The sequence below is a fragment of the Leguminivora glycinivorella genome, chromosome 8, assembly GCF_023078275.1.
Source record: "Leguminivora glycinivorella isolate SPB_JAAS2020 chromosome 8, LegGlyc_1.1, whole genome shotgun sequence".
Classification (NCBI taxonomy): Eukaryota; Metazoa; Arthropoda; class Insecta; order Lepidoptera; family Tortricidae; genus Leguminivora; species Leguminivora glycinivorella.
The window spans coordinates 4,622,079-4,648,458 of record NC_062978.1 but is presented as its reverse complement, the minus strand read 5'-3'; the positions used below and the strand labels follow the sequence as shown (position 1 = coordinate 4,648,458).

The 26,380-nt window shown below is 37.7% G+C and overlaps 2 protein-coding genes across 2 annotated transcripts in view; one reads left to right on the top strand and one right to left on the bottom strand.

Annotated features, from left to right (window-relative positions):
• The window catches only part of LOC125228665 (bestrophin-1), a 59,784-nt gene extending 47,900 nt beyond the window's left edge, over positions 1-11,884 (bottom strand). The window contains exons 1-3 of the mRNA XM_048133319.1: positions 11,483-11,884; positions 3,728-3,838; positions 131-302 (exon numbers count right to left, since the gene is read on the bottom strand). Coding sequence (XP_047989276.1) covers positions 131-302; positions 3,728-3,838; positions 11,483-11,553 — 354 coding nt within the window. The 5' untranslated portion in view covers positions 11,554-11,884. The remainder of the gene's footprint in view (positions 1-130; positions 303-3,727; positions 3,839-11,482) is intronic.
• Positions 11,885-12,601: 717 nt separating this feature from the next.
• LOC125228792 lies at positions 12,602-26,066 on the top strand. The gene is made up of 9 exons (XM_048133470.1): positions 12,602-12,850; positions 12,935-13,006; positions 13,231-13,481; positions 14,920-15,068; positions 16,204-16,399; positions 18,940-19,101; positions 21,709-21,906; positions 22,368-22,466; positions 22,601-26,066. The coding sequence occupies exons 1-9, from the start codon at positions 12,763-12,765 to the stop codon at positions 24,236-24,238; spliced, it is 2,853 nt and encodes a 950-aa protein (XP_047989427.1). The 5' UTR covers positions 12,602-12,762; the 3' UTR covers positions 24,239-26,066.
• The last annotated feature ends 314 nt before the right edge of the window (positions 26,067-26,380 follow it).

Below are 26,380 nucleotides of genomic sequence, written 5' to 3'. Positions count from 1 at the left end.
GTAGCGGAGACAAACACGGCGATGGAGTCCGGCCACGATATTGAGTATTGAGGTGTACTGGTTCCACCAGCGGTTCATCACCACTGTCACGTAGAAGCCCAGCACGAACGACCACCGGAGCAGTCCTCACCTGTCCGTGGACAGTAGCGGAGACAAACACGGCGATGGAGTCAGGCCACGGTATGGAGGTGTACTGGTTCCACCAGCGGTTCATCACCACCGTCACGTAGAAACCCAGGACGAACGACAACGGGATCACATTGCCGTGGTAGCTGCAGTAGTTCACCACACCTTCGAATATCCTATAACAATGTTACAAGTTAGTTCTGCCCGAGATTATTCGAGGAATAATCATTAAAACTATTGATTCTTAAATTCGTCCTATTCTCCTTTCGTCACCCTGGTCACCCATTCTTTAATCGCCACTTTCGTCAGTAGTATTTGTAGACTTTGAGCATATTCATTTATTGTTTGCCTTTTTCTTACTTTGGCATTAATAAAATATGCAAAAAAGTAAAAAAATAGTGTTCTAGAACGGAAAAGTAGTATCACTTTTGATCCCTTCTAGCAGGGAACAAAAAGCCCCTTCCCGAAACCTGTACGATAGTACTCTTTATTATACTGTGCCGAAACGGTGATGTAAAATTTATACCACTTACGATAGGCGTTTTCTACCAATGTCTCCGTCTAGTTTCCCCTAGCTACATAATATTACATAGGTTCTAGCCGTTCATTGTTAAGGAACTCAATAAATAATTATACAAACATGTCACTCAGCTATAAAAACTAGAAACTATTAGTAAACAAATACCAAACCAAAGGTAACTTTGTTGCTACAAACAGAAGTATCTAGAAGTATCGATGTTTTATTCATTTTGAAAGATAATATCAGGATAAAATCGCTGACGATGACGTTTGACATATTAAATAGGTGGTCTCATGTTTCAACTGCCATTATGGTATGATGTGTATGTGTCCACGGGGTTATTTAGTCACATGCAATACTTTATCGCCTTTACCGGGTGAATGTTTGTATATGTCATATTCGAGCAACTTTTCCTATGGGAAAGGACCGAGGAACGACACCAAAATCGCGGTCAAAATGTTTTTTTTACCACACCAACTGTTAAAGGCTTACTTTGCTATTCGAAAACAGATAGCAAAATTTCATTTTATCTACAAGAGTGCAAAGTAATTTCATACAAATTTTAACTTGATGTCTTAAGCTGGCTGTTAGAATTTACCTATAAATGATGATTTTAAATCATAAATATTGAATAAATTGATGGATTTGATTTAATTTGATGTTTTATAGTTAGTATTTTGTTCGTGTTGGTGTGGTGAAAAATTTTGTGTTTCACTCGGTGGCAAAGTTTGTTTAACCTTCGTGTCTTGAAACCCTCGCAACGCTCAAGATTCCACTTTTTGAACCACTCGCTATGCTCGCGGTTCAATATTGGAATCTTTCGCTTGCTCGGGTATCAATATTGGCATGTGCGGGCAAACAACTACTTTGCCCCATTGTAAAACAAATAACTATTTCGATATAGATGGTGCTTTTTTACGCACTAGTGCGAGAAGTGGTTCTTTTCTTGTCAGGTCGAAACTACAGATGGCCATTTGTACTGAAAAACGTCGTACGATACACGTGCGAAAAGGAAATTCGTAACTCGTGCCGATATAAAACGCTCCCTTCGGTCGTGTTTTAATATATCGCCACTGGTTTCGAACTTCCTTTTGTACGCACTGTATCGTAATGTAGTATTTCAGTACAGACACAGAATATATAATAGTACAAGTACAGAAGGCCCACTACTTTGATGTTCGCGACATGCCGCCTTTTTAAATGCCTACAAAATTCTAACAAAGAAATGAGCCGCACGTGCGCGGCGTTCGGCGATAGGGTTGCCTATGGATTAAAACAAATTAATACTCAATAAAATGTTATACTATTATATTCAGGTCTTGGGTACTTTCTAGGTACCTTAGGTTTCTAGGTTCCTTGTTTTGTATTGTTGTATTTTATCAAGGTGTGCAATAAAGAGTATTGTATTGTATTGTATTGTATATATAGTATTTATATATTTTTGTTTAAGTTCCATCATCACAAGCCTTATTGAACCTTTCCGGGGGACTTAATCAATAGTAGATATGTGTAAAAATGTCCTATGGTATTTATTTTATTCAAGATATTTATTTAAGTAAACATTATGAGCCATTCCACACGAGGACAACGCATATGAACCTTAAAAAAAATTCGCAACGTAAAGTAACAATAGAAAGTGCGAACGTGCGTTCCGCGAGAACGCGCGCCACCCCTGATTAGGCCGCGAACTCGCGGCCGCCAGCATGTACTTGTAGCGCAGCGATAGAATCGCGGAGTGAGCCGCCCCTGGTACAGATGTGCTTTTTTTACGCACTCTAGCGAGAAGTGGTGGTGGTGGTTAGCGAGTGGTGGTGTGTTCCTATGTACATTTCTGAGGTTGTGCAATAAAGTGGATTTGTATTGTATTGTATTGTGGTTCATTCCTTGTCAGGTCTAAACTTCGGAGAGCCATATGTACTGAAAAAACGTCGTACGATGTGCGAAAAGGAAATTCGTAACTCGTGTCGATTTAAAACACTCCTTCAGTCGTGTTTTATTTTATCGGCACTCGTTTCGGACTTCCTCTTTTCCGCACTTGTATCGTAATGTAAGTACTACTTCTATTGGCTTCCCGATTGCCGATTCCGCGACAACAGGTATTTAAAAACCCCCTTATTCTGGTAAGTCATTTTAATGACGAATGACTAAGTAGTAAAACGCAAAACAGTGTTTGCACAAACTCAAGTTCTATTTGGGCTCGGCATGTGACGTTTTACAGTTCAGTGGACCAACATACCGCACCCTTTTGTTTGATGGAGAGCTTCGATTACCAATTGCACTATTCGCCAAGCGAAATGTCAAAAATTAAAATTTTGAAAAAACCCTTGACCGCGACATAGTAGACCGATTTTCATGAAACATGGCTATGAACACTCCCGACTAACTCAGCTTTCAGACAAAAATAAACTAAATCTAAATCGGTTCATCCGCTCGGGAGCTACGATGCCACAGACAGACACACACACAGACAGACAGACAGACACACAGACAGGCACGTCAAACTTATAACACCCCGTCGTTTTTGCGTCGGGGGTTAAAAACGATACAAGAATGAGATGTTCCCCGTGTGGTAATTTCACCACTTTTCTCCCGTACCTATCTAATATCTTAGAAGTCGAATGTGGCATAAGTATTATGGGTTCTGTAGGAGTGAGAGACGTATAGCAACCTAACATTTTAAAAAAATCTGTGGCACTGGAGCTTGATCAGATTAATTTTCTCTGCTTAACCCATTTGGAAATACAGGCGTGATTTACAACGATAAGTAAAAGAGCAACCAATTTTAAGTAAACTATTATGGGTATCCAATAGGCTAGTTTCCTATACTTGAAATAAAATATTTTATGCAGTGCACGAAATAAAGCACCACATAATTAGAAGAAAAACATGGACAATAGTTATGTTTAAACATAATTTCTATTTAATAAGTCAAAGAGAAAGATATAAAGTAAATGAATTGACCGTGACGTCACTACACAGTATTTCATAGTAATTCCATATTAGCAAATTGTTTTGACAGTTCTTAAAAAGGCACTGATTTGACTAGTAGGAAAGTAGCCTATTGTTAGTTGTTGTTGTTACCTTTTTGAATGTTCATCGAGTAGCAAACGATAAGTCAAATTTAAAATGTAGTAAAAAAGTAGAAAACATAGGAGATCCAGCCACACCAACTTGTAAATGCTTCCTCTCCATCTGAAACAAATTAGTTTAAATTAGCTATCTGCTAAAATAAATCTGCTGTAGTTATTATGTTTTGTGTAGATTAAGTTCCAGCAACTTATTCATAGGGAATGCAATCTCGCCGAGATCGAGGCCTACCCAGACAAAATTTCGGAAATTAATGAGTAACAATACCGCGAGATCTCGCGAGATGGGGGGGGGGGGGGTCACCCAACAACTGCTGATTAGAACCAAAAATTACGTAAAATTTTCGTGACGTTCTCGATATCAAGTAACGTATTTTGAACTCATGGTAACTCACAGCTTTTAGATATGTAGTAAAATCAAGTAGAATTTACACATTGGCGCACTTCAGTTACAGCCACAGACCTAAGCGGCAACCCACACTCAGGCGACGCACGTCGTAAGACGCGAAACGGACGTCAACGCCGCGCAAGAACGTAAGACGCGCCTCAATCGACGCGTCGCGTCGCTTGGGGCGCGTCGCTTGAGGCGCGTCTTACGTCTTTCCTATAAAAAATGTACTGAGGAGACGTTTTTTTTTAATAAAGCTCGGGCGGCGCGGCGCTGGCGTCCGTTCCGCGTCTTACGACGTGGGTCGCCTGTGTGTGGATAGTCCCTAACGTTTCGCTTAACGCTTAGTTAAGTAATTCCCGAAAAGTTTGTACATTTGGATCACGTCTCCGCTTTGATAAAAATTGGTAGGCTGATTTATTTATTTATTTTATTTTTTGTTACCGAAAATGTATAGAAATCTGGTAACAAAAAAGGAATGTTTCATACAAACTACCTGGGACATTTTAGGAAACCTAGTGGATCTTGCTCAGCATCATGGACTATATATCAGCCTACCAATTTTTATCAAAATCGGAGACGTGATCCAAATGTACAAACTTTTCGGGAATTGCTGAGTTACATTACAGCACAGGAAGAAGTATATAAATTATCATTTTCTTTATTTGTTGCTTGTTAAAGATGCTCTATCTATAGCGGAAATAAGAACGCTAAGTAAGAAAAGAAAATAAAATAAGTGTTTAGTTTGTAAGTTTCGGGCTCCTAGATCGCCTGAAAGTTGCGAAGGCTGATTTATGGAGCCTAAAATATAACGATCTCAGGCGGCGTCAACAACAACGCCATTTGATTAAGTCATCAGAGTATTATGGCAGTAATAAATCCGTTTGCAAAACGGCTTTGACTATTCGCTATGTATGCCCTCAGTTAGCCGGGCCGGGGTTTTCTGGAGTCAAGGTATGCAAACGGCGGCCGTTGCGGCATGTTGATCATGCCCGTAAGATTTCGTGTAATAATAATTATTACACGGTGTGAAACTGACAGTTTTTATAATAATTAGTTGATAAGGTAACTTCAATAATGATTAATGATTGAACAAAAAGGTACTACCCATTTATTACGTAAGACAATTTAGGGGGATCAAGTTAACCCCCCTAAATAATCGTTATCAAAATTATACTACTACTACTAGTTCGAACTTCGAAAGTTTTATTTTTTTCCCCTCACTAGCACGGAAACACGTGTTTTGTCCTTTAATACCAGCGGGTAAAAACGCATTTTATCCACTAGTGGATAACGTAATTTGACCTTGAATAGAGGCAAATTTTGCTTGCTGCTTTAAAATTGATAAAAGTGGGTTAATCTAGTGATGAAGATGTTTTACCACCTGTGGAACTCAAGGAAACAGTGATAAACGCGTTTTTTGCGTTGTACTTTCCTCGCTATAGTGAGGGGAAAAGTTTTGTGTTACACACGAGTGCAAATGTATTTTACTCGTGTATTGAAAAACTCGCAAGCTCAGGATTTTATTCTCGAACCACTAGCTTCGCTCGTGGTTCAACTATAGAATCTTTTCGCTTGCTCGTTTTTCAATTCCACACTCTGCGTTTAAATACAACTTAGCACTGTTGTATAACAAATAACTATTACACGGGGGCGGGTGGTACGGAAATATCATGATTATAAAGTTATAATATGTAGCTTTATGCGTCACAATGAGAGCAAAGGATACTTAAACTTTTATTTAAAATGCTAATAGGCAAAGTAATAATCATAAAAATCGTAACCACTTTTACTGCTCTGTGGCAATAAATATTCCAATTCTATGAATGTATGTAGCTGTAGCGGATATGTGTCGTTGTCATAACCATAAAATAGCGATGACCTAACAAGGTAGTTCCTTCCGAAGTTCCGTACCCCCCCAAAAATGATACTAAATTATTTGAACCGCTGAAACGCTGCTGATTGAGTAATATAACTTTAGAGGTGGATGGACTGTGTACTGTGTGAGACATGATATGGAACTAAAATTAAAATTTTGAAAAAACCCCCGACCGCAACTGGACCGATTTTCATGTGGAGACACTGATAATCAGCTTTCAGAACTCAAAAAAGTTACGATGCCACAGACAGACACACACACAGACAAACAGACAGACAGACGGACAGACAGACAGACAGACAGACAGACAGACAGACAGACAGACAGACAAGTTACATGATGACGAGATGACGTGTGACAGAGATGTATGGAAGAGAAAGACATGCTGCGCCGACCCCAAGTGACTGGGATAAGGGCAAGAGAATGATGATAAGAATGCATTTTGTTCAAAATGTTTAATACCTTAGTTGATAATTCTCTATGAGAAAAAGGTGTGTTTCAACACACGAACAACAAAAATGGCGCTTCTTCATAATCGACTATAATTATGATATTAGGTAACTAAACTATCTACAAGTAAACTTGGAATAGTTGGAATGTAATATAATAAGGACAAGGAAATATGCCACCAAGGACACCTAGAGTCCTTGGTGGCATATTTTCCTTATTATATTACATACTTAGTATGAATAGACGTACTTTCCTAGTAACCTAGATGTACGTAGTATGTAGGAGGATGCACTAAAACAGTCTTAGTACAATAATCGCAGTCAATCAGATTTTAACAGTCCACGCCATTTTATATGTTACTCGAACCTATGCGCTGCATATGACATCAGTTCCGGCATATCAAAGTACTGACCTTGCATCGACACCGACGCGGCGCCGCTGCCAGGCCGCGAGGAAGACACGCCGCTAGTGCTACCGTGTCGCACGCGATCGAGTACCTACGTACGAGTCCTTCATTATCAACATCGGCGTGTATTCATGATTATACACTACTTGTGTAACACTCTATGTATATCTAGTATATCAACATTTACGACATATATGCACAATTAGTCTGTGAAGGCAATTTAGCACGCTTGATATTCTAAACTAAGATCCGAAAGTTATCTCAGGAATACACTCACCAAAGGAACTGTGTCAAATCAATGCTGCCGAGATGAGACTTTAGGCCCGATATCAAATTGGAGAACACTTATAGTTATAGCCAAGTTATAGCATTACGTCATCATGTTGCTAAGTAAATTAAACACAAAATGCAATGGTCTCGTGGGCTGACAAGAAAATTATTACCTTGTTGTAGTGAACACTGTATGATACGAGTATGCAACTGATAATAATGATAACGATAGGCTTGTTCATGTATGATGAAATCAACTAAATCTGCTCAAAAAATTAAGTTGTAGAAAGCATCTAATCTGCAGATCTAATGGATAATTAGGTAAGTGTTAATTAGATGCGGTATTTAACATAAATATTTTATTTTATGATATAAATTGAAGTATTTTATATGAATTGGTGAGACGAGTCGGCTAACAAGCGATGCGTGAGTCAGAGATAGAAACGCGTGATGCTAACAATTAAACACGCAGTCAGCGAATTACAAAAAAATTAATTGTCCGGGTAAGAGCAGCTGCAGCTATGATTTGTGTAATGTACACAATGACTAGATCACATAAAATAGATACAATATAATATACAATATATATTGTAAATAATTTGTTACAACAGACTGCAAAAGTGCACTGCATGCATACATTATGATAAATTTCCAGAACTTTTGGAGCTCGTGCTTATAACATTTGGCTGCTGAATATGACATTTTTATATGCTTAAAAAGCTTATATTATTTATAAAATATATTGACATGACATCATTACGAAACTCGATCGCTTTGCGAACCTACAGAACCACCTACCTAAATTAGTGTGTAAATGTATGATTCAATTGCAGTTTTGAGAACGCTAAGTCCTTCAAAGCATGATTGGGCATTTCCCACACCGCACAGTTAGTGGTAAAATGCAAGCTGTTGTCGTATCGGACATCAAACAAACATTATCACCCTAGAAACGGTGCAATGAACCTCTGAAGTAGGGTACGGAAAGTGCAGCACTTTAAATAATAAATGTCCCATACCTGGTAACGATTATGTGAGCCATGTGAGCCATCCACGTATGCTCGCACGTCAGAAAGCTAGCGCCGTTCGACAGGAATGGAAGCTTTGAGGAATCGGAAGGCGTGGTAGCTAAGTGACTACTGAATACTTCGTTACTAAGAATAGCATAACTACTGGTTACTTTTTCATTTCTTTGTACTCTCGGACGTTTGAGGGAAGGTCTATAAAACGTAGTTACTGTTTTCTTGTAAATGTCATGCATTCCAATCCTCAAATACGTATACATGTATGATATATGATATGATACACATCATATAGCGTACTTTTTGGACTGAAATTTTGACAAAACTTATTTTTTTAGTAAACACGACGTTAAACGCAAACGAACTATTGCAAATGACCATCGCTATTCTAGTTAGTATGTATAGTGAACCCTTACAAGTTTAAGACAATTGTATTTATGTACCTAGTTTTTCATACTGCAATACAAATTATCTTGCAAAGTATTGATCGACTTGGAATTTACAATCATTTCTCAACTTGACTTAGATATAAAGACTAACGAGGTTTAGGATTTAATTTAATGGAACAAAAACTTGGTAGGTACCACAGATTCGGTCGAACATAGGAACAGTATTTGGTCGTCCAACTTCTTGCGTTTTCTAAGACGCAGACAAGCTACGAGTTTCCTAGCGTACTTTGATTCTTTTTTCGATGTTTTTGTTTATGAATGTTTGTACCTATAAACATCTACAAGTTTTATGCCATTTGTGCAAAATTTGCCGACCAAAGCAGTTGAGGTTTCTAGTAATCCCCACCAGAGTTACATGCATTTTCAGGAAGGATTTTGTACAGTTGGGCACCGGACTATTCCGGCTATAAAAAATGGCCAGATGTGGAAAGAAAAAGTACCTAGATACATTACATTCCGAAAGGATCATAAAAAAAATGTTTGATTTGTAGATGGAAAATACCGTTGTGCCTTACTCGTTCGTCTCTATCGACGGTTTGTTTACATTTCCATACTCCGACCTTGTCACTCTTGTCAGTATCAGTAATCAGTATAGCAGGAGAAAATGTGATAGGTACACTTAGATACTTGGATAAAACGCCTATTTTCATACTTACCAAAATACCTATGCCTTTTATACCTACATCGTAACGTTAGATTACCTACTTGCGTAACAAAGCATTAAAATTGTACCGTTTGAACGAGATTTGAACACATGTCTTTAGGTTTAGACCAGGGATGTAACGGATGTGGTTTTAACGGAACCGGAAGCGGAAGCGGACGTTTTGAATTTAGTTTAACGGAAGCAGAAGCGGAACCGGAACCAGAAGCGGAAGTTATAGATGTTAAAAACGAAATGAAAAAATACCACATAGGTATAACATAAACCAAAACTAATTAAATTACCTAGAACTTTTAGGTGTTTACTGTTCAGCCTGTAATCAGCAGTTTGTAATCAGCCTTTAGGCCCACTTAGGTTTTAAAAATGAAAAGAAAAGTAACCTGATATTTTATCTTAAGTATATCATTCATTACAATCCAAAAATTTAAATCACCTTGAACTTTAAGATTGTTTGTTGTTTAGGTAATCACTAAAAATCACATAAGAATCCTTTTAAACCTTTATTATGCCGTAAAAGGTTTTAGAAACGAAAAGAAAACTTACTCGTAGGTAGTATAATACAATCCAAAACTAACCAGTAAAAATTATATGTGTAATTGTTAGCACACAATTAAATTTTTAAATTAAATGGAGTGATTGTAAAAGAAGTAAACTGTATTTAATAAACAAATCTAAGGGGAGCTTCTAAGGGGATCGTAGATAAGCCCTGCACCACTGAATAGTTGTTCACTCGCTACTAACTAGGTGGACAGGACAAATATTGGCGCGCAATGGAATGAAGCGATTAATGTTTAGTATCGCAGCACGTGGCAAGCGGAGAGATGAGCGAATGATAGGTATAGACCTGTTGGTCTTTGATGTACGCCGCTCATGTCCCACCGTCGCGCTAAGTTCCGACATCCGTTATAACTTCCGTTTGAAAAATAACAGAACCGGAACAGAAGCGGATGTGTAAAACAAAACGGAAGTTCCGCAGTAACGGAAGCAGAAGCAGAACTCCGTTACATCCCTGGTTTAGACCACACCAGTTCCCAATGTTCACATCGCCCAAAACGCGGCGCACTTGCAAGTTTGCAACTTAGTCTCGGAGTACTAAGCCAAGCCTAGCTACTCTAGATAGGCTGTATGTTCGTACTAGATAAGTATCATGATGATAGATTTAGATTGTTATGTAAGAGGAGGGTTGCCTCACGGTGACGGCGTCTTCTCGTATATCCTGCGTCTCCAGTCTTCCTCTTATCATAACACCCAATCCGAAAGGCAGTCCGTGAAAATAGTGTATCGGCTACCTAGGCCATATATCATACCACTGCCCTAGTGTAAAACGAGTTTAACAACTACAGTATTCAAACGCCTTTACCTTCAGCGCCGAGAGTAAATTGAAGTACATACTGAAGGAGTATCCGATGACACAAAGCAAGCATTGTAATGTAAGTTTTCCTTATAAGAGTCATTTGTTTTCCACTAAACAATTTTAAGTACTCGGGTTACCTTACGTGGATAGGTACTATGCAGACGTAACTGTTATGGCAGGGATTTGAGTGACTAATTTTTTTTTTGTGGTAAACTAATAATAGGTAGGTATTAGAGGGACCAAAGCCATTGTTTAGCAGCGCGTACCATTCGTGCCAATATTGACCCGAGCAAGCGAAAGATTCCAAAATTGAACCGCGAGCGTAGCGAGTGTCAAAATATGGAATCTTGAGCGTTGTGAATATTTCCATTTTTACACGTTTCATAAATAAAATGAAAAGTAATGGATAGATTCTCTCAAATATGTATGATATTGCCATTGTTCATATTTTTAGCCTATTTGCGTAATTTTATTCGATATTAGGATAAGTTCCTCAAGAAATAATAATTAAACTTAAAATTAAAAGAGCAACGGCTTTTATAAAATCCGTTTTAGGTGCCTTAATAAAGAGCAACTTGTGTTTTATTTTAATAAATCTATTACAAAAAAATTAACAAATTTTTTATAATTCTTACGTGAAATTAGGGGCGGCAGGTTAAAAATATCTTACAAACTGCCCTCACGTAGTTAACGGACGTCCCCTAAAATCAGTGTGGAGTAGGTAAATTTTATTGTGCATCCTATAAACTTTGCAGTTTGCAAGTTATTATTTACAGATTACAGATAAACTTTCAATATTTTCTTTTGTTTTCTTTTTTATGCCATACCTACCACATATAAATTAAAATACTACGTGTAAAAAAATTAAACTTACCTATATAAAAGTTTCAAAAAGGTCCCAAATCCACGACAAGTTGCAACTTCACCAGTATATGTAATAGTCATTATGTTTTTCTATCTAGCTACAATGTTTTAAAACGTAATTTAATATTTTTTATCACAGTAATACACAATTTGAATCTTCTTTCGTTCATCACTTATTTACGTAAATATTAAATTTTTGCTTGCTAAAACTTATCACGATATAAAACATAATGATAATAATTATTATTAAATGCAATATTTTAATTTCCTAACACATATCACCGCCACAAAGAGCTAACAAACTGCCGCATAAAGATGCTGCAGCTGTTATTCATTGAATTTTGCTAAACACACAAGAACAAAAGCGCCGCATACATGCCGCATGCCTAGCCAATCCGGTTGATTCGGCATACTAGCTAGGCTTGTGTCGTTCACGAACTATGAACTGTTAGGAATAAAATCCCATCAATGACCGAAATGAACTGAATCTTTCCGTGTTCTGAGAATCGGTCTTTGCTCATTTAGTTCAGTATATAGGATCGGCGAACGCGAGCGGTTTGTATCAAGAACGAGTGTGTGACTGCGCCGACCGAGAGCGAGAGCTACTTAGCAGAGCAACAAAAAAGTCAAGTTTTCATATTAAACTTCGGTTACTTACAACCTTTCGGCCCGGAATGTTACTATCTGTTGACTATTCATATCATTTTGACACTATTTGGTCCCATTCATTCTGATCTTTCCGACCGCAGTGGTCACTGGTCTGTCTGAACTAAATGAGCAAAAGACCTAAAAGAGCGAACTAGTTCGTGGGAGCGATTGAACGAGATCGGAGCGCTCCGATCAACGAACGAAACGGCACAAGCCTAATACTAGCTCCGCTAGCTCGTCTCGTCTCGTCTAGCTCAGAAAAATGCGTCATTCAACTCATTCATTAGCGAGTGAATGAGATTTGTAGTATGGAATGAAATATAATTTAAAAAAAACTGAGTGAACGTAGAGTAGAGTGAATGGAATAGATTTTACTATCTATATCTTTACGAATCTGTGGGGTTTTGTCTATGGTCAAAAACTTTCAAATCTCGATCTCGTTCTCATTCATTCACTCAATTCAATTCACAAAAATGCCAAAATGGCGGAACTTCTCATGAATTTCGCGTCAGTGTAATAATTGAAAACTGACTACCTATTTTGAACAGATTTTCCTAGTTTATGTATAGCTGCATGTCCTTTTATACGTTCTTGTCAATGTATCATTTAGTGTAACTATACAAACAATAACAAATCATAATCATGAGTGAGACTTCAAGAAACGAGTCAAATTCTCCTGACTCCCAAATGCCGGCTCAAGAGGATGATGTTAAATTCCCGCCTTTCCCTGGTAATTGATCATAAATAATACATTATTTTTTTATTTATTTGCTGATTTTATATTAATGGTAATGTGTCTCGACCACCTTTTCAGAGCCAAAAGATGTTGATTTTGATGAAGATATTCCTGAGGAAGAAAGAAAATTTTATACAAATAAATTTCAAGGTAATTTTATTATATTCATAAGCATGTCATGTTGTTCTATATAATCTATAGTTTACGCCATAACTATGTTTACTAGGTATTAATGTTTTGATTTCTGTAAACCAAAACTTCAACTTCAAAACACATTGTTTTCATTTTATAGTGTAAGGAAACTAATAAGATTTCAACATGTTTAAATAATAGTACAATATATCATATTTATTTAACTATAATTGATATTGCAGATTTGAATACAGTTACAAATCATAGGATGCACTGCACATCTTGTGATCGTCACCTTGGGTGCTCAGCTAGCAATGAAGGCAGGATGCGGATGCACCCTATGCTCCGTACTTTAGTGTGTAACACATGCTTTGCATTCTACAACAGTGGAGAATTTGAGAAAGGAGATGACGGCTCGGAGTTGTATTGCCGTTGGTGTGGGCAGGGAGGTCAAGTATATTGCTGTTCAGATTGCCCTCATGTGTTTTGTGCGGTAAGTTTCTATTTTAATTTCGGTGTGACAGTGCACAAGTTTGTTATGTAACTCAGTTTTTAAAAAGATAGATCAATTAGTGTAATATTAGTTCTTAAAATGAAAGTGGAGGACCTGGGCAAAATCAGCTTTTCATACAAACATACATTTTCCTCTATGGTTTTTACATTATATACTCTGCTCAAAAGTCATCATCATCATCAGCCCGCTGCAGTCCACTGCTGGACATAGGCCTCCCCCAAGGTACGCCACAGAGCCCGGTCTGCTGCTTTATGCATCCAGTTTCCACCGGCCCCCCTATGCAAATCATCCCGCCATCTAGCCAGAGGGTGTCCCACACTACGTTTACCAAGACGTGGTCTCTACTCCAGAACATGCTTGCTCCAGCGGTTATCGGTTCTGCGACATATGTGGCCAGCCCATTGCCACTTCAACCTACTAACTTTCAGAGCTATGTCGGTCACCTTGGTTCTCTGGAGGATCACTTCATTCCGAATTTTGTCCCTCAGAGAGACTCCAAGCATAGCTCTTTCCATAGCACATTAAGCTTGTGGATTAGCCCCACAGTCAGAGTCCACGTCTCGCATCCGTACGTCATAACAGGAAGGACGCACTGGTCGAAAACTTTCGTCTTTAGGCTCTGTGGTATATCTGACGAAAATATGTGGTATAACTTCCGAAACGCTGCCCAACCTAACTGGACCCTCCTATCGGCTTCCTTTTCGAAGTTGTATCTACCCAACTGCATTAACTGCCCAAGGTATACATATTCCTTGACAACTTCGAGAGGCGTGCCGTCGATGGTTACTGGCTTCCGAATGACGAGATCATTAAACATGACCTTCGTCTTGTCCAGGTTCATCTGGAGACCAATTCGTTGGGAGGCTACATTTAGGCTGTGCAGCATTTCTTCGACTTCCTGCAGCGACTCTGCCATGATCACAATATCATCTGCAAACCTCAAGTGCGAGATGTATACACCATTTATATTTATGCCCTGTCTGTTCCAGTTTAAAGTCTTAAAGATGTCTTCCAATACATTCGTAAACAGTTTCGGGGATATATCATCCCCTTGCCTTCCTCGATGTAATGGAATCGATCCTGTTTGACTGTTCTGTACTTGGACGGACATAGTTACGGCGTCATACAGGCTTAAAGCACCTCGATGTATCGATAGTCAACTTGGCATCGCTTCAGAGAGTCCAGAACAGACCAGGTCTCGACAGAGTCAATGCTCAAAAGTGTTGGAACCTAAATCACATACATACATTAAAAAAAACAGTACCAAAAACAAAAAAACTTCTTTCTTTTTCGTAAATATTATCAACATGTATATATTTTTTTAACTAACTTAGGGAACAAAATTTAGTATTTTAGTTCCAGTTAGTATTTTCATGGTGTGTTTTTTAAATTGCATATTTCATGCCTTTTTTTTCAGAAATGCATTAAACGCAATTTGGGTACATCTAAAATTAAGGAAATTGAAAATACTGATGACTGGAAGTGTTTCAAGTGTAGCAACAGACCCCTGTGGGACCTTCGTGCGTCGTGCTGGGCTCTGCTGCGTTACTGTGATTTAAAGAACAGGTATATATATATACATTGTTCTTTTCATTAGCCTAAGATCTTGAATTTACTGAACTAAAAAAACATGGTACATAAGAGAAATAATATCATTGTAACATAACAAAATGTTCATGCATAGGGTTGTAAATAGAAAAAAAAGCAAATGTTTTTTTTTCAGAATTATGAAAAAAAACCGAGCACCATGGTTTTTTTTCTAAATATGGTTTTTTTTCAGATGAACAAATAATACGACAATAACGGTTTTTCGTGAATTGTAACGTGTTTCAATAACAATAACGTCAACAACGTACATTTTAATTCAATTAACATTCAGTATACAAACGTTTATTGGGGAATCCCCGATGCTGCGTGTAGCGTGGAGAGGCGGTGGTGTTGCCAACAGTAAATAGTGATAACTACCAACTACAGATTTCGTAAATATTACTTTTATAAGACCAGAAATTAAAGTTATTTGATTAAATTCGTTTAATAGTTAACATTAAGTCTAAAAAACCGTATAAAAGTATTAACTACTTTGCAAATTTTGAGATTTCGTACTTTAGAAAAAAAACATACTCCAGAAAAAAAATTTTTTTTTCATGTTTTTTTTTCAAGCCAGAAAAAAAACCGTTTTTTTGCAACCCTATTCATGCACCATTAATAAAAAAAAAATCTCTAAACATTTTGATTAATCTAAAATGTAACGAAATTTATTTCTGTATTTTAACTATGCTGTTTTGGGACACAAAAGTTTGCCAATCTTAGATTATATGTGAGTGTGTTTAGTAAGATGTCCCACTTTGTTGGTTACCATAAAGGCGAGATTTACTTGTAGCTTTATTATATGAATAAACTGACAAAGCGGCTTTGTTAGTTTATGTGCAGTTGCAGTAGTGGCAAACTTACTACTTTGTCGATACAAAGTGGGTTGTTTTCTCGTGCACACTCACATATTATATGCAAGCCATGCAGGTGTGCCAAGCATGACAGTGCTATTTTCATATAATATATGTTGTACACATTAGCACAAGTTTTGAATATGAAGAGTCTTGACTTGAAAGACAGCAAAGTAATCCTATAAGAGTTCCATTTGAACCTTTAAAAGTGTTGAACCCTAAACTTGCCAAAGTTTTATTTATATTAAACCTCATTGCAGGATAACTATGGCTACTCAAGATCCAATATTGAAAGACAAATACAACACCAGCTGTACTAGAGATCTATCAGAATGCTGTAAGAATAAGAAGAGAAGAGAGAAGCTTGATAGCAAAAAAAAGGAAGAGAAGAACAAAGCTGAGAATAATGCAAAAACAACAGCTGCAGTTATATCCAAAATACCCCCCACTATACAGGTAAAGTATTAAAATTTTGACATAGTGGACCTATTTTCATGAAACATGGCTAAGAACACTCCCGACTAACTTAGCTTTCAAACAAAAAAAAACTAAATCGAAATCGGTTCATCCGTTCGGGAGCTACGATGCCACAGACAGACACGTCGATTTTGCCACATATTCACTTGTTAAAATTTCCACAACTTCTTACATTTAAATAAGAACAAAAGGAAAATTTCCTCTTCATTGTCAAGCTTAATAATGAATTTTATGAAATCTTTCTGCATCTTACACATCTGGCCCCTGTTTCAAAAAGGCTACAATTGTCAGTGACATATGTCGAGCGACAATTGTCGATGACAGGTGACAAATTACAATTTTATAAAATATTTTCTATAGAATTGCTTACAAACATGACAGGCATTTTGCTACAATTGTATGTATTACAATTATGTTGTGAAACAATAATTATTATTTCTAGGCGACATATTTGTAGAATTGTCGGTGAATCTCGACAGGAGGATTAAGATGTGTCGAATTGTGTGACAATTGTAGTAATTTGTGGTTGACATACGCGTTGTTCAAAATGGCTGCCCTTGCGAGTAGTATAGTGACACTATTAGTGATAGTGACAGTAATTCCTACTTAGGTTTTCGTACTTCGTTAGGAGTTCCTGTTACTTCGCCGTCGATATAAGTTTCAATAATGCTACGTAAATATGAAATTAAATTTGTAGCAAACCACGGATATCTCAATTTATTTTTATCATTGTACCATCGGCAGCAATGTTAGTACCTTATTACAAGGGCATAAAGCCTACCGATTATTAGTTAAGAGTGTTGCTGTTAGTAAACGCTATTGGCCCCTTCGTAACATTATTAGTACCTACTTAGGTATATTTTTAAGATTTCTCTACGTTAAATGTATTATTATACTAAATTGTGTTTTTAAACTTATGTATCATAAAAAATACTACATACTATGTACCTAAATAGCTATCATTAATATTATTTTATACAAATACCCTCAAATTGAGCGTTTTTAAATGAACGAGTTACCTTCGTATTTAGGTACACCGAATTCCAAATTCAAATATTTTTATTTAAAAATATTTTAAGCGGGTTACTCACGTATTAAGTCGATATAGCGTTCGACATGTTTCGGTTCAATTTCGAGAACCTTTCTCAAGAGTAGCGACACCCCGCCTTTACATGTCGAGAGCGCGACGCATACGTGAGTAACCCGCTTAAAATATTTTTAAATATGTATGAGTCTCACGGGAGTTTTATAGTCAAATATTTTTAGTTTAGTTAAGCATTTTAACTAAATTAGTTTAGAATAGCTTTAATTTGTTTTATTTGTTATTTGTATATTTTTATTGCAGTAATGGTCAATGTTTTTACTTTTTCGTCTTTTATTCACGTTTATAAGAAATAAATTTTATATATCTTAATAATTAATAATTCAAACTTTTTTAAATACTTAGTATAGTGCCAAGTTAGGTATATATCTTAGATATTTGTATTTCTTTGCCATACACCCGTTTCAATCAAACGTTGAGCCTTTATATTTAAGTATTAACTTTCATTGCGGATGTTAATTTGTTATCAAATAACACGAATTTGCGGTCGGAAATCAATTTTAAGATAGTCATCTTTCTTATTATATCCATACTGCAATATTGTTTTTGAAACAAAATACTAACACAACCAATGCCTACTTGATACACATAAATAATTTTACCGAAGAAAATTATATAATGGTGGGAGAGGATTTAGGTAATGAATAGTTTTAAATAAGTTTTATCGAAGTTAACAAAGGCATTTATATTTATAGTCAGCCAATAAACATGAAAATATCCATTAAATAAATTTACTTATTGCTATTTGAGTCAACTACTATTAAAAATTTGATACATTTATCCCTATGGTTAGTCGTGACAATTGTATTCTACAATTGTCGCACCTGTCAGCGTGGTGAAATCAATAATTCTACATATGTAATATTTTGTGACAATTGTCGCACCTGTCACCTATATGAAATTGGGGCCTGTAAGTGAATGAAATGAAATTCTTTATTCTTCAATTTAAACATTAACATAATGGTCTTATGAAAAATGATTTTATAATTAGGTAATATTTTGGATTTTTTTTTATTTAATACGTAAATTGCGATAAAAAGGACTTAAGCGTTAATAGGGTGTATGGCTTACTTTTAGCAAAGAGGGTCGAGTATGTAGAGAATTGCTGTCGAATTAAAATGTGTAATCACAGTGCATATACTGCCATCTCTTGACACAGGCTTAAAACTTTTGACCCTAAGTTTTGACAATTTGGCCCATATTCTTAGCTTGATATGTTTTAAAATGTCAGATATTAATATTAGCGCCATCTAGCGGAGCGTACCCCAAAGGTGTAATGCCATCTAGGCCACCCTACCTTTTCCTGTATGGGGTACTGAGGTACGTTATTTTCTTAGACTTTATCTGTCTATATGGAGTTATATAATTATGTCTTTGCTTTTAGTTACATGTTACACATCTTTTTCATTTCCTCCAGGTGAAGAAGTTCGCATCAATCAACGCGGATGAAAAGACTGAGAAGAAAGCGGCAAAAAGGTCACTAAGTCCCAAGCCAAAATCCGTATTCCTTAAAAATCCGATAGCTGTAGCCGGTGCTAAACCTTACACCAGTTATTCACCAATGTCGAAAAAAATTAGGGTATGTATTATTTTTAATGTAACCTTTATATACAAGGTGTCCACTTTCTGGAAAGTCAGGGAAGCTCATAGTGGTCATGGAAAGTCAGGGAAATGATTTGGAGGTCAGGGAAAAACTTGGCACCAAGAAAAAAAAATATTGAAAAAATAATATGATTTCTTGGGTTGGTCACATCCATGACAGCAAAGATGGATTCCTGGTAGTGATTTTAAGGCAACTTAGAATCGTCTCTTTAGACTTTCTTTGACAAATATAGTACCGGGCCTGGAGGGATATCTTCATGCTCTAGCTAGCTGACCTTAATTTATCCGGCCCAAAATCGTACATGCGGATAAATCCAGATCTTTTTTTTACATTGTGTGCCCCACTCACATATTCCAAAATGGCGAAGGGGGTCGGGAAAAATTCAGTTACTATGATTCAAATTAACTTGAAAGCTGCATCACAATGTCACCATGTACAACATTCATAAGGTAGGTGCTTTTGCTAGGGCGACGTGAAAGGGGGATTCCAGCCCTTGACGAACCACGTTGCGAAGCCGAACGAACGACGTTGACAAAGTTACGTCGCTGTCCAAATTCTAAGTATCTATCCGACAATCCAAAGCGGTGTTCCTCATAAAGCCAATGCTGCAAAACGTCACATAGAGGCGCAATTTTGTATGAGTGAAAGGAGCATAGAAGGATAATAAGCGTGACGATGAGAGAACTTCAAAGCACTTGGAAACCTAAAGACGTAACTAGCAAAACACCTAAATGAGCATCCCGCCGCTGGCAACAGGGAAGAAATTTTGATATTTCGTACTTTAGAAAACAAACGTATTCCAGAAAGAAAACTGCTTTTTTTCTGTTTTTTTTTTTCAAGTCGTAAAAAAATACATTTTTTTGCGATCCCAAGCAAAAGTGGTAAAAACGTCATCATAGAATGAAAATTTGGTCAGGGAAATTTTCTTAAATTCGCACTCCTACTACTACTAAAGCTGCATATCATTCTCTATCCAATCGTGTTGTAGCGGCTTGGAACAGTTTACCGGATAGTGTTGTTACTGCTCCCTCAGTGAATGTGTTTAAAAACAGACTAGACAAGTGGCTTTTAAATAATAAGATAGTGACATGACTTTGCTAACTATAAATCATGAGACACTGTGTGACATAGGCTCATCAGCTGAATAGCTGCTCGCCTATAATTGAATAATAATAATAAATGGTCATGGTAAGTCAGGGATTTTTTTTTAGGGTTTAGTAGTGGACACCCTGATATACACTAACAATGTATTTTTTTTACATGTTTACAACCAAGGATTTTATTTACATAGGATTTACATACTTCATACCAAGAGTCGTACCTCGATTTTTTAGCGCGACCTATTTAAATACTATCAATACTATCATAACTACATTGATGATGCCTACATTTTTTGTTTTCAAAATGTGTATTGACGTGATATCATGATTTAAAAATAAAAAAAAATAGTCACTTGTACTTATAAAAAATAAAAACATGCAAAAATATTTGGGGAAAATATGATTTTGGCCACTTCCAGGCTGCGAATAGTGCCATCTATTGTCCCGGATTTGTAAGAACCTCTTTTTGACACATGACATCGTCCACAAAACGTAAACTCGCGCCACCTAATGAAATTTTATATAAAATCCTATAATAATATTTTAAAAAATCAAGTACTTAAAAACGTCGGGATGTATTTTAAATTCATTATACGCGATTTAATCCGTTTCCATAGTTTTATTTCATGAGTAACTATCGCGGTAACCGAAGACAACATTTCGCTTACTTTAAACATAATCTAACACATGTTATATTTTTGGGGATCTTCGTTGGTGAGTATTTTACGATATTAATTTATCACACAGCATTTACTTATCATGTCATTTATCGTTCATTTTTATTTTTAAACTAGTGCTGTAGCAGAGTCTATCACTTCGATTCAAATGACATTTCGATTATTTTATTATAATATACGATACTTTAAAGAAGTAAAAATTACAATAAAATTAAATAAGATGAAAACAGGTTTATTACTAATACTAACGAACAAATCGTTTATCGTACCAAAGAAAATTTTAATTTCGCGGCTTATTTCAGTGACAAGATCTTAGCAATCGGTGCTTTGTTAAGTTTAGTTTTAATAATCGTTTCTAGTTTACAATTTCAATTATATTTTCAATTACATCCCATCATACAATCGATTCAAACAATTCGTAAATAATCGCTAGATTTTGCAAACGATTCGTCTTAGCCACATCTCTACAAATTTCAATGGAAATGTGTCAAAAAGAGGTTCTAAAAAATCCGGGACAATAGTTAAGTCGAAAAGGCCCATACATTTCAGGGGTAAGCTTTTTTGTATGGGCTTAGTCAGTCCAGTATGAAATCGTTCTTGGTTACAACTAACAAAAAATTTCAAGGAAGTATAATTTCTACATTATAACCATTACATTCAATAGCTGAGGCAGATTGCTCGGCCAAGCAAAGCATCCATGTTGTCTCAGCCGAAGACACGTCCAGACAGCGCGTATTATAGCTAATAATATAGGTACAGATTATTGTTCATAAAGCGTGAGTTTTCACTAATATTTTTGTTTCCAGATGTCAACGCCAAATATATTAAGTCCGGTCCGATTCCCGGGAGATCGCAAGGTGTTGAACAACACATCTATACGCATCAGGGCCAACAGGCCAACAGTGATGCCAGTCATGAATCCGTTCAATGGATACAACAGTGTCCCCTCATTCAACAATTTCATTAATGATAACATTAATTTATCTTTGGAGAATTTGACTCAGGTAAGCATTTGGATGTATTTATTTTTTTAGTTATAAGAATATTATATTGTATTTTGCGGAAAACTTTATTTGCCTATTCGTTCAGATGTGTAATACTTGTTGTAGCTTGTAGAATATAATTAATCACTTACCTTTGAAGCGTCTAGCTTGTAAGAGTTTCTTGGAGTATAATATCGGATTCTTTAGAACAAAAGAAAACTTTGTTATGTAGTCAGACAAAGCTCAAAAATTCTAGTTTGGCCTCTGTGTCCTATACCAAAACTCGGGATCAAGCGGTTAGAAAAAAATGCGTTCTTTCACTTACTGTGGTTTCACTTACTGTCGAAATTTTATCGAATACCGTAGTGGTAACGATTTTTATATGGCAACTTTCATGCATGACCGTTAACGCGGAATACGGGGTTTTCCTGCAAAACGTATCGTTTAGTACCTAGTGGTTTCATGTAATTTACATTTTAAAGGGATTGGACATGGCGGCGGCGGCAGCGGCGGCGATGAATAACGGCCAGGAGGACGATGTAGTGTGCACCCCTGATTTTCCTTTGGAACCACTTTGCGAGGTAAGTTATGCAAACTTAAAGTCAATTTTTACGTGAATAAGCAATGATGAATATGCAGTATTTATTGATGTTCGGCAAACGGTATTAGTTTTCATCAGACGAATTATGTATATGTAATGATTATTTTCCGCTAGGTGACAGAAGACCCGGGCGACGACGACGTGCAGTGCATGACGCCCATCCACAACGCGGCGGCGTCCGCCAGCAAGCCGCCGCCGCTCGTGCCGCGCGCCGGCCTGCAGCTGCCCGACCTGTCCGCCGACAACATCATCCAGATGACCGAGCACGACGTCACCGTCAACGCGCAGACCGGCGGCCTCAAGTTCCGCGTCGACCCGCAGACGCTCTCCTCCAACAAGATGTACCGCCTGCCCGACGGCCGCATCTTCGCCATCAACGCCAACCCCAACATGCCCGGCGGCTACTCCGCCACCATCGTCGCCGTCACCGAGGCCGCCGCCAAGAGCGCGCCCAAGGGCGCCATCTACTCCGCCAAGCTCAGCGCCGTGCCGCCCAAGCCCGCTCCCGCGCCGGTGCGCCAGCCCGCCTCCGTGCCCGTGCGCGGCGCCACCGCGCGCAGCTACAACGCGCGCCGCAACACTGTCGCCACCCGCGTCAACCGCGGCACCGAGACCGTCACGCGCGAGTGCGACCTCGAGGTGCCCGTCGAGTGGTACCGCTACAACCTCGTCGACGCCGTCGACGCGCTCGAGTACTCGCTGTCGCGGCTCAACCGGCTCAAGCGGGACGCGACCACGGTGCACCTGCGCTCGCGCACCGTGGGCGAGATGCGCGGCCTGCACCGCACGCTGGAGCGGCTGCTGCACACGTCGCGCACGCGCTTCGACGAGATCCGCGACAACCTCAACCGCGGCCTCAAACAGTACCTCGCGCGCAAGGCGGGCGGCGCCGGCGCAGGCGCCGCGCTCAGCGACGACGACGACGACGACGTCGAGATCCTGCCCGACCCCAACGACAACGACGACCCCATCTTCATAGACGAGAACTCGGTCGACTCCAACGCCAACGACACCAGCTCCGTCGACCGCCAGGAGGTCGACCTCACGGGGGCGATGAGCAACAGCGAGCTCAACGACAGCGGGGACAAGTCCATCGAGATGCTGGACGAGAACTACTTGAAGGCGAATGAGGAAATGGACGAGAGGTCCAGTGAGAAGAATGACCCGCCGTCGAAACCCGACGACGTCGACCCCCTCGAGTGCGCCGCGGTCGATCAGACCGAAGATAATGTGTCGGGTGAAAAAGAAGAAGGCTCGCCTAAAGTACCCAAAGACGCGACTTCTCCCGACGACGCGGAGGGTGATAAACCCCACGAAAACAATAACATGTCCATAGATGAAGACAAGAAAACTGAAAATGACAACAAAAAAGACGACGAAACGGACCATGATAAGCTAGAAGAAGATAAAGATACTAGTGATGGAAATAATGAAATTAAAATTAGTAATGTTAAAAGTGAATCGGCGCCTGAGGAAACGACAGAGAATAAACCCGTTAACGGGTCCAAAGACACTACAGAAGAAGATACTGAGAAAAAAGATGAAAGTAATGAAATTAAATCACCTGCCACGAAATCTGAGGACAAGAAGCAAGATACTGACGACATAAGAAATGAAAATCAAGACAATGGTGATAAAATTCAGGACGCTGAAATGAGCGAAGAAATGATCCAGACTCTTCTCGAAGGCGACGATGGTGATAATGATGACGACACACAAACAATGAATAGTCAAGAAATAATAGGCATGTAACTAGGAGGATTTTATAAATGCGTAAGTTTCTTAAACCTAAATAAATTGTATGTAAGAGATAAAAATTTATTACATAGCATATGTTAATTTTAGGCAAGGTAAATATCATTCCTAGGCATTATTCGTAAACTTCCTTTTTATAAACTGTATTCAGTTGTAATATGTTTCAGTCACAATATGGTTTAGCAGTATCTGTTTACAAATGTGTGCAATTGTGCATGTTCAGTTGTATTACTACATTACCATAAAAGTGCGAAAAATAAATTCCCTGTTCGCACATGTTTCGTACGACGTGTTTCGTTATATACGACCCTTTAACTTTCGACATCACGTAATGTATTAAATGACACCATATCGAGTTGTGTATAACGTATATGCGACTTGGTCTCCCAGTGGTAATAACATGATTTCTAGCGTTTTTCATTCTAATTATCTCTTTGTCAAGTTCCAATGCCTTTCCGTACGAATAAATAAGCCATTCGAAAAGTATCCTTCAGTTTAGTTCCATTTTACAATGTTATCTATGGTAGCTTTGAATTTATTTTCCGTTTTGTTCCGATACTTTTTTTAAAAATAGCATATAATATTTCCCACTGCTGGGCAAAGGCCTTCTCTGTTTTCCGCCACTCGTTACGGCTCTGTGCATGCTCTCGCCAGTCGCCACAAAATGAGATAATCAGATACTTTTTACTTTTATAAAATATTCAACGACAGGATAGACGCGACCATGCATGAATGTCTATCGTTAGAAAGATGAAAGGTCACACTATAATAATACAGTGAAAGGAACTGCCAAACTGATATCCAGTGTTATTTGTGTAATAATTTATAATCATATATATAAATTAATTAGGAATTTGATTCCGTTTAAGTTAACATTGTGAAAGCAGGTCATCATATTGTACAATCAAAGAAAACGCACTTTTTTCTTGAACATGTATTTTTAATTTGATCTGAGTTGTTGCTTATATTTGAGCATGACATGTAAATATAGGTAGGTAGGTCAAACTTTCAAAAGATATATTTTTCATTGGCAATGCAATTTTGTCGTTTTGATAAATAAATATTCTGGAGAAAATATATTTTGAGTATTTTGGATTTATTTCAGTCAGTCTTTGTTATTAACTGTACAAGTAGCTTTTTGCCTTTGGTGTCATATTGTGCCTGCAAAGAATTTCGTACTTTGTTGCCGTTTTGTATGACCGCACCACTTATTAGTAGATGTCTCAACACCTGACAGATGCTACATGAACTAAAGAATTTCTATAACAGGCGATAAAACTATGAAGAATAAGATTGTCATGAGGTCGTGACTATGAGTCTCCGGTAGACTTTATTTGTTGTTTTTGCGTTTAACAATGTTATTTTTGCTAGCTTTACATTGAATTTGTTTTTTGTTTTGTTCAGATACTTTTTTTAATTTTATCGCTTGTAAGGTGCATTACAATTGGCCAGAAATTCCTTTTTTTAATAGAAGCTCAACCGTTTATTTAAACATTTATTACATGAAATTGAGTGATCTTAAAAAAGTGCTAAGAAAAACTGACTACTGATACTAGATGTACTAGGTTGAGCTAGTTCAATATGGATGCAAATGCCTTACGAATTATGTTTGTGATAATTTGGTATTAATTAAGTTTCTACTTTAATAATGTTATGAGTAATTGAGTACATTTCGCATATAAATGTTAGACGTTAAGTTCATAGTAATTAATACCAATATTGTATATAATTACAAAAATAACACATTCTACCCCAAAACATTTATATGTCCATGCAATGTATTTTTTATTATTAGTTTGGGAATAAATTAGCTCTCAGTACTTGATACGGCACATTTTTTCTACACTCCCTAAGCTTATTATCAGTGTAAAATTAGTAGGCAGGGTGTCCACTTTCTGGAAAGTCAGGGAAAAGTCAGGGAAGCTCATAGTGGTCATGGAAAGTCAGGGAAATGATTTGGAGGTCAGGGAAAAATTTGGCACCAAGAAAAAAAAATGAAAAAGTATTGAAATAATAATCCATGACAGCAAAGATGAATCCCGGTAGTGATTTTAAGGCAACTTAGAATTGTCTCTTTAGACTTTTTATGACAAGTACAGTACCAGGGCCTCCATCCCACTGTTTGCTAATGATCGATAT